This window comes from Equus przewalskii, chromosome 3, assembly GCF_037783145.1.
Source record: "Equus przewalskii isolate Varuska chromosome 3, EquPr2, whole genome shotgun sequence".
NCBI classification, from domain to species: domain Eukaryota; kingdom Metazoa; phylum Chordata; class Mammalia; order Perissodactyla; family Equidae; genus Equus; species Equus przewalskii.
The window spans coordinates 57,535,886-57,548,920 of record NC_091833.1 but is presented as its reverse complement, the minus strand read 5'-3'; the positions used below and the strand labels follow the sequence as shown (position 1 = coordinate 57,548,920).

The 13,035-nt window shown below is 37.5% G+C and overlaps 1 protein-coding gene across 3 annotated transcripts in view; it reads left to right on the top strand.

Moving 5' to 3' along the window:
- The window catches only part of BMP2K (BMP2 inducible kinase), a 118,412-nt gene that overhangs the window by 32,231 nt on the left and 73,146 nt on the right, over positions 1 to 13,035 (top strand). For all 3 annotated transcript variants that reach the window (XM_070612737.1, XM_008542943.2, XM_070612738.1), the window contains exon 2: positions 12,881 to 12,999. In XM_070612737.1, the coding sequence (XP_070468838.1) occupies positions 12,881 to 12,999 (119 nt within the window). The remainder of the gene's footprint in view (positions 1 to 12,880; positions 13,000 to 13,035) is intronic.

The following is a 13,035-nucleotide window of genomic DNA, read 5'->3' as shown; positions in this document are numbered from 1 at the left end:
AGAACTATGTTACATTATGGCAATTATTTGAAAAAATCAATGTCAATAACTTTGGTGACAATATTCATATTTGAGTCTCTGGGCATATAATATCTACATATGCAAATATATAATTTCTTTTGTTTAGTATAAATTGGATCCTAAAGTGTTTTAAGCATTATAGGAAACTATCTGTATGGTATTAGCCCACTTTATCTTACTGTTACCTAATACCCAAAACACAGGAGTATTATAATGCTAAATGATTGATTTTTGTTTGTAAGCTTACACCTTGGAAACATTTTATATACATAGTTCTTACTTAATGTGAAATACTCAATATTTGAATTTCTATGGAAATAATCTTACAAATGATGACTGTCTTCCAGGGCAGATGTGCTTGATGCCTGTTGAAAATTCTCTTAACTGCTAACAAAAGGAAGCCATTTCAAATTAGTTTACCAAAGAAAGAATTTTATTGACTGAAAGACAGAAACTTGGTGTCCTGAATTCAGCTGTACCTGAAGCCAACTGATATTTCTGTGTATATATCGTGTGTTTACAGTTACATTAGCATTTTTGTAGGCATTGTTACTGCCTACACAAAATGCCATCCTATGTGACATTATTTACCTAATCATTTACATGTTGCTGAAGGTTTCCATGTCTTCACTAATAAGTTCCTCATGGTAGAATTCTATAAACAAAGTCATGGGACAAAGAATATGAATATTTTTAAGGCTCTTGATATATGATATATAATCTTGAGGTATGATTATGGTGGAAATATTTTACTAATTTCCACATTCACTGAGAGTGTATGAAAGGTTATAAAAGATTATTGATTTTAGAACATCCTTGCTAACAAACATAATGATGCTTTACTATTAAATAATGATTTTTTTTTGTGGGAAAATTATTTTTTTAGGATGCGGGAACACAACTATCCTCCTCCTTGTGGCTATAAATAATGATAGATGGTAAAAACTAAGATATAAATAAGGATATCTCTTAAATATATATCTCTTGCTTTGATCTCTTCTCTGGGCGTAACAGTTGGAAATCTAATTGCCAATTCCACACCTCCAGTTGAATGTCCAACAGGCATCTCTAACTTAACATGTCCAAAACTGTGCTCTTGATATTCTGCCCCACACCTTCCCTGTTGACTATGAAGAACTGTTAAGAGTTTGAGATTTTACCTACTTGTGAGATGACAGGTTAGCTTGCCATAGTTTCGTGGGTGCTGACAGAAGACACGAGACAAGGGATTTTATTACTCATAGCAATAGCTCTAGCCAGAGTATCAGCATTTGCTCCAGTTCCCAGAGCCTCACTTCCCACAGGGCTGTGTGAAAGGGCCAGCGATGCCTACGTATGCAGTGGATTGCATTACAGGAAAGGAACCCTGAGCTTAGGGAACTAGAATCTTTTATGATGGGCAGTAAGTCTGCCCCAGCGGGGCTGGGAGGAGACATGAACTTTATTATGCTGGGCAGTAAACACAACTGCTCCTTGCTCCTGAGGGATACACTGGCTGTATCTTCTAAGGCTGTTCACTATGCAGTCTTGAGAAGATAGTCCACAAGAAAGGCAGTCAGTGCCTCTACTTTCAAGATATGCAGAAATGTGAGAGGCTCGTGTTAAATTGTCTTCCAGCACAGTCTTCTCCATCTCGATTAGTGGTGACCTCATTCTTCCAGTTCCTTAGTCTGAAAACCTTGAAGTCATTTTTAACTCTTGCTTTCCTTTCACATCTCACATCCAGTCTGTTATGAAATCCTGTCAGCTCTACCTTCAAAATATATTAAGAACTTTTTCATTTCTTACTATTTCCACTGCCCTGGTCAAAACTGCTATCATCTTTCAACAGCATTATTGCAGTAGTCTGCTAACTGGCTTCCTTACTTCTAATCTTGCCTACCTTCACTTTATTCCCCACACAGGAGCCAGCATGGTCATATTAAAATATGAGTCCAGTCATATCACTCCTCTGCCCGGAACCCTCCAGTGGCTTTCCATTTTACTTGGAACAAAAGCCAAATTCTTTACCCTCTTCCATACGTAAGACCCTGCGTGATCTGGTTCCCTTTTAACTCTCTGACCTCTGTTCCTGTTATACTCCCCATTGTTCACTCTGCTCCAAGCTTTCTGGTCCCTTTGCTTTTCTTCAAACACATCAGCCAGGCTGCTGCCTTAGGACCTTTGCACATCCTATTTTCTCTATCTGGAATGCACTTGCACCAGTATCTGCATGGCTCATTCCCTCACTTTCCATCTTTACTCTGTCACCCCAGGCTTTCCCTACGCATCTGTATTAAACATTTCAACTGCACCTCTCCCCTCAACACAATTTTCCAGTCTACCATCCATCCCCACTTTAATTTTTTTCTCCTGAGAACAGACCATTATCTTGTATATAGTGTATATTTTACTTGTTTATCGAGTTTCAACCACTCTAGAATGTAAGATCACAAAGAGCAAGGGGGTTTCTCTGATTTCCTTATAGTTGATTTTGTTCCTACCACCTAGAACAATGCTTGGCGCTTTATAAGCAGTTAATATTTATTGTTGAATGAATAAATGATCTCCGTGGTAAAGTAAAATTCTATTTTCAGAATTTGTATTGTGTATTAGAAATATAGTTAATGCCAAGGGAAAACAATGACTCAGATTAATTGCTTTTTATTCATGGAAGATCAATGTAGCAATTGTAGTTTATCAGTTAGAACTACTTCTAGTAGAATTAGATTATTAATATTAAGTCATTCACTCAACAAATAATGCAGGCAAGGTGGTATAGGCATTGAGGATACTGTGATAAATGAGGTGTACACAGTCTCTGTCTTATGGAACTTGCACCCAGTTGAGAGAGGCGTTGAATAAGTATAACAAGTATAAATATTGTGATGGGTAAATTTTTCGAAGTTTCTGTTGTAGGGGTTGCAAACTCAGGTGCCTACACAGGCCGGGCAGGCAGTGTAAACGAGTGCGGTGAGCCAGTGAGTGCATTGAAACAGTCGAGAGTAGAGGGGGCTGTGACGAACTGCAGAGCACTTGCCCTCTGTAAAGGGTATGGCAACTGACAGCGCTGTCTCATTGAGGTAAGAACCCACTGTTTCCTTATTTCCAAGTTTTTCAAGAAAAACTGAAAAATATAGATTGTCATCTGAAATATCACAATCTTCTAAGGCACTGTGCAGTCCACATCAAGTATGGTTTTGACTTACAGGCCTCTTCTGTATCAGGAATACTGCCTATTAAGTAAGATTCTATCAAGAAGAAAACTCTGGGTGGCAGGGGGACATTGTTCTCTTGATTATCTCAATTTTCTTTTGTTCCTCCTAAATTTTAATGTTATTCCCAGATCCTCCAATTTGTAATTATATACCTAGGTTTTTCTTCTCGTGTAACTAACTGGGACAGGTGTGGACATAAAAATCATTAGAACATGAGATTTATTCACGGGGAAAAAAAGCCCGCTGGCTCCATCTTATCAGTTTTGTGTTGGACTAGCTGCTTACCTTCTTAGTATTTAGTTTATTCCTCATCTGTAGAATAGGAATCACAGTTAAGTTGCCTCATGATGTGAGAACTACGTAAGATAATGTACTTAGAAGTGCTTTGTATATTGTCAGGGCTGTGTGAATGTTATGCTCTTGCTTTTTCTTTCCAACTCTCCCCGCTCCCTTTCCCTGCCCGACCAAATGTACCCCTCCTTTCATTGCCTTGTACTAGATAGCACTTACTGATACAATAACTTTGGCAAGAATTTAAGTTAGTAATCCTCTTTAGGGATATTTTCACTTTTAAAAGAAACTTCTGGAGTTATTGCCTTAACTCAAAGTACTGAAACGCTGGTGTGTCACAGACCATTGAGTAGGAGGATCTTTTCTCTGGCTCAAATCCCACAACCAAGTAAGTGACTGTTCCAGTTATCTCGAGGATAGTTTTCAAATGACATTGTTTTCTTTGGCAATGGTTGAAACCAGAAGTTGCTGACAGCTTGGTATTTCCTCTATCTTGTTGATTTGCATGATGTCTGGTGATATTCACAATATAAAAAAACCACGTGTCATTTTATCCTTTCCTTCCATCTCTCTTCTTCCATTCCCTAGGAAAACAAACTTGATAGGAGTAAACACTGCTAAAGCCCAGTCTTTCATAAACACGAAGTGCTGTGCATGTGAGGATGTTGGAGCTATAGGTTTCCAGGATACCATAAACACTTTCTGTGGCGAGAGACTTATCGTGCCTTTGGGGAAGCTGTGAGTCTGGATAATCAGCAGCAGAGTCTTTCTTGTAAAATAATAATTCTCAGTGGTGGTGGGGTTGTTGAGTGGCAAGGTAGAGAGGAATTACCCAGGGAAAAACATCCTGTGTCTCTTGTTCTTTTTCTTTCAACTTTGTTATGAAAAGTTTCAAAATAGACAGAAAACTTGAAAGAGTAGTGCAGTGAATAACCATATGCTCAACATCTAGATTGAACTACTACTAATATTTTACCATGTTTTCTTCATACATTTTTTTAGAGCACATGGGTAATTTTGAATAAGGACTCTGCATTAGATGAATTGTTATTCATTTTATTAGGTGGGACAGAGGTACTGTGGTTATATAGGATAATATATGCATTTTAAGAATGTGTATGTGTTTAAAGTACCTACTAAATATTAATGAGTAAAATGACAGGATACCTACTACTCACTTTCAAATAGTTCACCACCAACAAAAAACATGTTTTATGGTTTCTTCCAAACTAGAATTTAATCAAGGATTATGTATTACATTTGATTGTAATGTCTTTTTTTTTTGATGAGGAAGATTGGCCCTGAGCTCACATCTGTTGCCAGTCTTCCTGTTTTTCTTTTTCTTTTTTCCTTCCCCAAAGCCCCAGCATGTAGTTGTATATCCTAGGTGTGGGTCATTCTACTTCTTCTATGTGGGATGCCACTACAGCATGGCTTGATGAGCGGTGTGTGGGTCCACACCTGGGATCTGAACCAGTGAACCCTGGGCTGCCGAAGTGGAGTGCACAAACTTAACCACTCGGCCATGGAGCTGGGCCCTGTAATGTCTTTTAAAATCCAGAATAACCCTACCCTGTCATTTTTTTTTTTTACTCTGCATATGGAACACTGTACCAGACGACTAGCCAGGGAGTCACTATCTTGGACTTTGTCTGATTGTTTCTTTGTGTGATCATTTTCCTTATTCTAGCTTCTGTTTTCTGTAAACTGGAAGTTAGGCCTTAAGATTTATCAGGTCAGAGGTTTTTAACAAAGGTGCTTCATAGGTGATGCTGTTTACTTCATGTCGCATCACATCAGGAAGCACTTAATGTCAATGTTAATGCCAATGTTAGTGACCCCAAGACTTCTCCCTCATAAAGGAATGTTTTTCCTTTTGATGCTTTCGCACCACGTGAATATCCTATTTCTCATCATCCTTTCATCTAGGATTTTGTCGTACATTGATAATCCTTGCTGAATCAATTTCTTAATATCATACTTCTCGGTTTTTGGCACTGATACTTTTTTCTCCCAATCCCATTGACAATCTCATCATTTTGGGGAATGAATAGTGTCCCTCCATGTGTTGGGCAAGAAAATGGATTGATAACTGTGGTTACAGGAAACATTTAATGGTATCTAATTTTGTATAACTTATTCCAAGTTGGATTTTCAGTTCTTTGGAAAGAAAGTACTGATTAGGAGCTGAGATAACATTTTATGCTTGACAAAATTAATTTTTTGTAGTGACTAGGAAACTTTTACTTGTAGTCAGGTCAAAGAAATTAGTGTATGTTACTTTTAACAATACATTTTTTTTATATATAATTAATAATGTAATCTATTTTTTTTTTAAAGATTTTTATTTTATTCCTTTTTCTCCCCAAAGCCCCCGGGTACATAGTTGTATATTCTTCGTTGTGGGTCCTTCTAGTTGTGGCACGTGGGACGCTGCCTCAGCATGGTTTGATGAGCAATGCCATGTCCCCGTGCCCAGGATTCGAACCAACGAAACACTGGGTCGCCTGCAGTGGAGCGCTCGAACTTAACCACTCGGCCACGGGGCCAGCCCCTTAACAATGCATTTTAAAAATACCTTTTCTTTTCTTTTCAGAGCATTTTGGTTAATTCAAAAGTGATTGAACAGTTATGTTCTAAACACATTGATTATTCATTGTGCATTTACTATTGTGTGAGACCCTCATCAAGTTGCTTAACACCTAGTGGAAGACAGATTGATAAGCAGATAAGATCAAGTATGCTGTATGGTATGGACAGGAAGCTTTTTTGAGAGTTTTAAAGAAGTGCTATGCAACCTGTAAGGAAGTCTGATTGTATGAACAAATAAATATGTATTAAGCGCTCAATTCAGTATTGCGTGTCTCCAAAATATCTGGTACTGACTTCCAGATTCTTGGATCATTGCAAATCGATTTTGCAATGCAAGTAGTTGCATTCCAACGGTTCTCCAACAGCAAAAACCGGGGGGCCAACAATTCAGTTCAGTTCAGACACTACCCAGAGTAAGTACAGACCCCACAAGTTAAAGAGCTCAGTCCCACAAGATTGCCCCCATTTCAGATGCCAGCGGGCCATCAACACTTCTGATGAACTGGCTTGACTGCAGATTTGGGGGTTTCCATGACCCCTCTTCAGATTTGATAATTTGCTGCAGTGACTCACGGAACTTAGGGAAGTCCTATACTTATGATTGCCATTTCATTTTAAAGGATATAAATGGCAATCCAGATGAACAGGTATATACAGCAAGATCTGGAAGGGTCTCTAGCACAGGAGCTTCTGTCCCCAAGGAGTCAGCGTGCACCACTCTCTCAGTATGTCACTATGTTCACGAAATGGAAGCTCTCTGAACCTTGTTCTTCAGAGTTTTTATTGTGGCTGCTTTACATAGGCATGATTGATTAAATCACTGGCCACGTGATTAAACTCAATCTCTAACCCTTCTTTTCTCTTCAGAGTTTGAGAGGTTGGGTGGGAGTGAGGCTGCTAACTAAGTTCCAACCCTCTAATCATGTAATTGATTTTTCTGGGACCAGCTTCCATCCTGAAGCTATCTGGGGGCCCCACCCCTAATCCCCTCTTGAGCATAACAAAGATGCATCTATCAGGGAATTCCAACGGTTTCTGAAGCTCTGCGCAGGGAACTGGGGCAAAGACCAGATATATAGTTTTTCTTATATCATGTAGCATCAGAGTAATGCTTTTAATAAACATAATCGACTTATGGGACATTTTACCCTAAAATGAATGGGGAGGGATTCATTTAGACATCATTTGAGTGGCTTTAGTGGATTGCTTTCCATTACACACAGACTTCAAGAAACCAAACGTAGAGGTGGTGTATAGTGTTAAAAAAAAACAAAAAAAAGATTATTTTAGCCTCTGTTTAACTGCCTCAAATTTCCAAGTCGTTAAAATGAAGTATTATTTTATAAAGCTGATTTTGGCTTTGAATTATGTATAACATTTTATTTATATTTGGATTTACAAATGATTTGGGACACATTTATGCAGGTAAATATAGTCTCTTTGAACATTACTGTATTTATACGATATTTATCAAGCCATGTGTTTATTTCCATTCTTTGTATTATTTAAAATGTGTAGTCTAAATCTAACCCTGTAAGATGGAGTAGTAGTAATAACAGCAGCATAATAGTAACTAGAATAGTAGTAATTATAATGGCTAGTTTTTATTAATGGGCTATATTAGGTACTTTACATACGTAATCTCATTCACTTTTTAGAATAGTCCTATGAGACCTTATACTGTCTGCCAAGTGTACAAGGAACCCGGGGCTCCAAAGTTAACTTGTTTATACAACTAGTAATGCTGGAGTTAGTGTTTAATTCCATATCTGACTCCATAAGCCTTCTCTCCCCTTGCTCTTGCTATGCTGGGTTCCAAGAAAAAAATTAGTGGAGCATTTTGCCGTCGTTGATTGATTGATTGATTCATTCAGTAAATAGTAATTGTGTTCCTACTGACTTACTTGACATTACTCTGCCTTCCACGTTTACCTAGCAGTGCTTACTCTTTCAAAACCTCCAACCCTCATAATGTCCGTTATTCACATAAAGGACCAAATCCTATCGTTTCATTTCTTTTGTTGGTCTCTTCTTTAAAACGATGACTTTGGAATGCTCAGCCTTGCTCACTATATAATATTTAAGTTTTTTTGGTCATCTAATAGTAAGGTGTGGATTCCAGCATATCTTCTGGACATTAGTACTATTATTTACTGGCATTATTCTTAATGTTATTTTACAGTTATCTTACAATGATTATTTTTTATGATGACTTTGGAAATGGAAAAACATTGAAGCAAGTGTAACAGTTTCCTGGCTAATTTCAGGTAGAGAATGAAGTACTTGGTAAAATGATGCAATCGATATATCATATGCCTATTTAAAAATAGTATTAGCTTAACTGTGCTCACATATTCACCCCCTGCATTGTGAGATGACTGATAAGGATATAGGGCTAAAGTCATCCCTAACTACAGCAAATTTGCAATCATTTTTTCTTTCTTGTAGCTTTTAGGATCTTTTTATCCTGAACCTTCTGAAATTTCTTGATGATGAGCCTTGATATAGATCTCTTTTTGTTCCTTGTGCTTGGTATTTGCTGGGTGAGCCCTTTATGGAAACTCATGTACTTCAAGTTTGGGCTTGTGTGTATGTGTTATATCTTTGGTATATTTTTCTCCTTCGTTTTCTCTTTCTGGAACTTGTATTATTGTGATATTGGATCTGCTGGACTGGTCCTTTTATGTTCCTATCTTTTCTCTCCTACACCTCTGGAAAATTTTCTTAATTTTATCTTCTAGCTTCTATGTTGAAGTTTTTACTTTTGATATCTTAGTTTTAATTTGCCGAAGTCTTTTCTCATTCTCTGAATATCCCTTTTGTAGGACCCTGCTCTTATTTCATGACTACAATATTTTTCCTCAACTCTGAAGATATTGATAGGTTCTTTGGCTCCTGGCACCTCTTCAAAGTTCCTTTTTTCCTGTTTGCTTGTTTTTCATCTCTTGTTCATGTTAGAGGCTTTCTGTGAATGACTGATCAACCTTTGATGTCTGTTTTTTAAAGAGTGAGGCTCTAAAGTGATGATTGGAAGGGCTGTTTGCAAATGGGGAGGGTTTCTTGATTCAGGGCTTCACTTTAGTGTGATGAGTCAGAAAGCCACTTTTTTATTGTGTGCCTCTCAGATTTCAGTATCTATATATTTGCTTTCATCCAATTTCCCAGAAGAGAAATTCTCTAATCTCCTGTTATGATTAGGATGCGCTGTATGTCTGGTTCTTGAGGCTGAACAGTGGTCTTGGATTGAGGTGGAAGAGTCCTTTTTCAGTATTAGACTTTTACTTCATCCTTATGTTTCAGGAGTACGCCCTCCCCTCCCCTGTCTTCATGCCTCCACATGGTGCCTGGTGTCCCAGATTATTTAAAAACAAACTTTATCAGTATAAAGTAATTGGAGGATTCCCTGGGTGGATGGCTCTTGAGATTGGATGGAGGGTTGTGCATTGTGATTTATCTCAGGCTGACTACAATGTAAAACTAATGTCCTAATCCGGGTCCGTGGCTTCTTGTCCACTTAACCTGGTGGACTACTTAGCCCTGCTCTAAGGATTATTTTTTATTGATGAATTTCTACTCTTTTGGATACTTTTAGTTGGTAAAATCATATCTATGCCAGAGGAAGTACAGGGAAGATGAGAAAGAAAGAAGTTGGTTTTTTAAGTTTTTGTTCATGACATGTTATCTTTCTAAACAAATTCGAGCGGAGTTACAAATATATATACCATTAATAAATTAAAAATAAGTCAAAATGGAAAAATAATGGCTTAATAGGAGGAATAAATAATGATTTATCAGGAGGAAAACTGAATCTGTAGAAATACGTGTCGTATGTTCATATGCAGTTACTAAAGGCACCTGGCATCTCTGGAGCAGTGCCTTCCAAGATGCTGCTCAGTCAGGTGCGAGCTACATGGTCATTATTTTAATACTGCTAACTGAAGTAACTTTAGGTTGGTTTAAAGCCACTCCTTCATTTAAATATGATTACTTTTTGTGGAGGGGCCAGAAAAGAGGTGAGGCTTGTTAGGCAGCACATGGAATTGTTTCGCATGTGAACTGCATGTCCTGCCTATGTTGTATGATTTAAAGATAACAAATGATATCCATAATTTCCCTTTTCATGTTAATTTTCATAAATACACATTTATTTCCCATTTTACTCTGTCAGACCATTACCTGTCACTAATTCTTTTGTTTTTATGAGATTTTGAGAACATTTGGAATGCTTTGTAGTACCCTCTTAGTCCCATATTTGTAATTATACATTTAGCATTAATTTAACAACTGTGCCTTGAATTGAACTATATATCGAATTGGACATAGAAATAAATAATGTATAATTTGTGGTTACTTTCTGTAATTTTTTGATTTGTATATGAAATGAGCTGAGAATTGAAGTGCATGATAATATAGTCAAAACTCTGGGTACCGGTGACTGAGGGGCTGATGAACATGAATTGGGTCATGAAATACTTCTATGAAGAAATGCGTGTGTTGAAGAATTTGGTAGATATGGACTGGTGGCCAGCAGATCGATGATACGCCTCTCTTGAATTACTGTAATGTCTTAACTAGCTACCTCCCATTAAATGCATTCTTCAAACAGAGATAATATTAGCTAGTCTAATAATCAGAAAGTTCTGGAAAATATAGTGTTTAGAGAAATGTAAAAAAATTATTCCATTTCATTCTCAAAGCAAGCACTATTATTGACCGTTATTTGCCATGTTTAGATATAAATCATAGCTGATGAACAGATTCTCTCTCTATTTAGAAAGCTTCATGTTTGCCCAGATCTATGTCTAATTTAGGTTTAGTGGAATTGGCAAACTTTAACTTCTGGATCAGGGGTTTTATGCAGAAAACTTAGTTAATATTTTTTTCTCTCATTTCCCTGATTCATAGGGATAACATTACTTTGTTCTATGGGTGGTTGAGAATGGATATGTAGGATCCATGTTTCCTCCAGGAACTTTTTCTCTGGCTCAGTGGACACTTAACTAGGTTGTACATCAGAACCATCTGGGGGACACCACCTCGTTAATAACCAATTTACATTATTATATCTTCATAAGAACATACAAAAGTAGGATAATATAATGAGTAGGGATTTTTAGCAATATATATACTAGGTCTGACTGAGACCTTCTGATTCAGACGTGGGATTCAGAACTTGGAAACTGTTGAAGGAAAACTCACACATACTCACCAGCTCACCAGGCAGTTCTGATGCATAGCTGTGTCTGGGAATCCTTGTTCTAGGGGAATCTCTGGATGTCTCAAAACAAATGCTATTTAAGTGATTTATCTTGACCTATACTCATACCACCTCCATATCTAGATATATTCTAACTTTTAGCTTTTTCTTAATTTTTTAAATCAAGTAAAATTTGAATGGTTTAACTAGCATATGAAATTAGTGTTAAGTGAACTTCTTTTAAAGAAATGTACTGCATTATTAGAGCTTTTACTTAAAGTACTTTTCCCAAATGTCATCTTGTTCTCTCCTGGTAACTGCCTTGTGAGGGGGTTGATTTGATCTCCCGTGCAGTATATACATGGAAACCCAAATCTATAAGGTGGGAGCTGGGCAGCTTCTTGTAACTGCAGTTGGTGGATGTGGCAACTCTGGAATGAACCTGTACTGATTCTGGCGTGTGCTAGGAGCTCTTCCCCCTGCTGTTGGTTTGACTGCTTTGCATGGAACTGGAGTGCAAGTGCCTAATCATTGCTCAGGATGCTGCTTTATAAGGGCTATCTAATTGATAAAAGTGACACACCAGTTTTTGCTTTAAACTGTAATTAAACTACAAAATATCCTATGCCAGGATGAGTTTTGAAAAAATCTCAGGTGGAAATATTTGTTTAGATGTGACAGATGTAATTATTCTCTAGAATACCTAACTGTGTGTTTCAGTTACTGTGCTTTCTCAGGTGAATTAACAGACTGTCCAAATAAGTGTGGCATAAATAATGGGGACATTTATCATCTCACATCTCACAAGAGTTCTGGAAGGAGGTGGTTCCAGGGTTCTTTAATTCATAGCCTGACTCTCAGTGTTCTGGGTCTTTTTCTCTCCAGTTCCTTTTTTCATCATGGCCACAGATGGCTGCCATAGATCTAAACATCATATTCTTGTATAACAGAATCCAAAAGCTGGAAGGAATAGCAGGGCTTTCTTCACAAGTCGCTTTTTTTCTGAGTGGAAGATCTTTCCCTGCTTCCCCCGGCAGACTTTCCCTTATATACCATTAGTCAAAATTAGTTACACATCCAATCCTAAATCAGTTACTGACAAGAGGAAGTGAGATTCCCATTATTACCTTAGAGCCATGTTGGTTCATCCCCAAGAACTGGAGGAGGGATCCTGTTGATAGCTCATTTAAATAACATCAGTATTTTGTCATCACAGAGAGGGGGAGGCTGATGGGTAGACAATTACTAGTATATGCCAAACTGTAGTAATATAGTTATGTTCTCACATTTTCTACACACTATATAAGAGCTATTCCCCTGCAAAATGATTTTTAGTATTTTAACGTTTAAAAGGAAAGCACGTTCATTTGAGAAGGATGTGCTCCTCTAGGTGCTCCCTCATGATTGGCCTTGGAAGCCAATGTTTTAGCTGTTAATCTGATGTGTTAGTTACTTACTGTTCTTATTTTTGTCTTGGGTACAGTCACTTTATTTCCCTCTGAGATTAAGCTCCTCAGTGATATTACATGATTTTGGAAGTAGTTGCTGATTCTTTTTAATTAACTGGTACTTGTTCTTCTAGGTGGATTCTCCACGGTTTTCCTGGTGCGGACACATGGTGGAGTTCGCCATGCACTGAAGCGAATGTATGTCAATAACATGCCAGACCTCAACATTTGTAAAAGGGAAATTACAATTATGGTGAGTGAGAGTAATTCCATTTTAAAGATTTGGTGT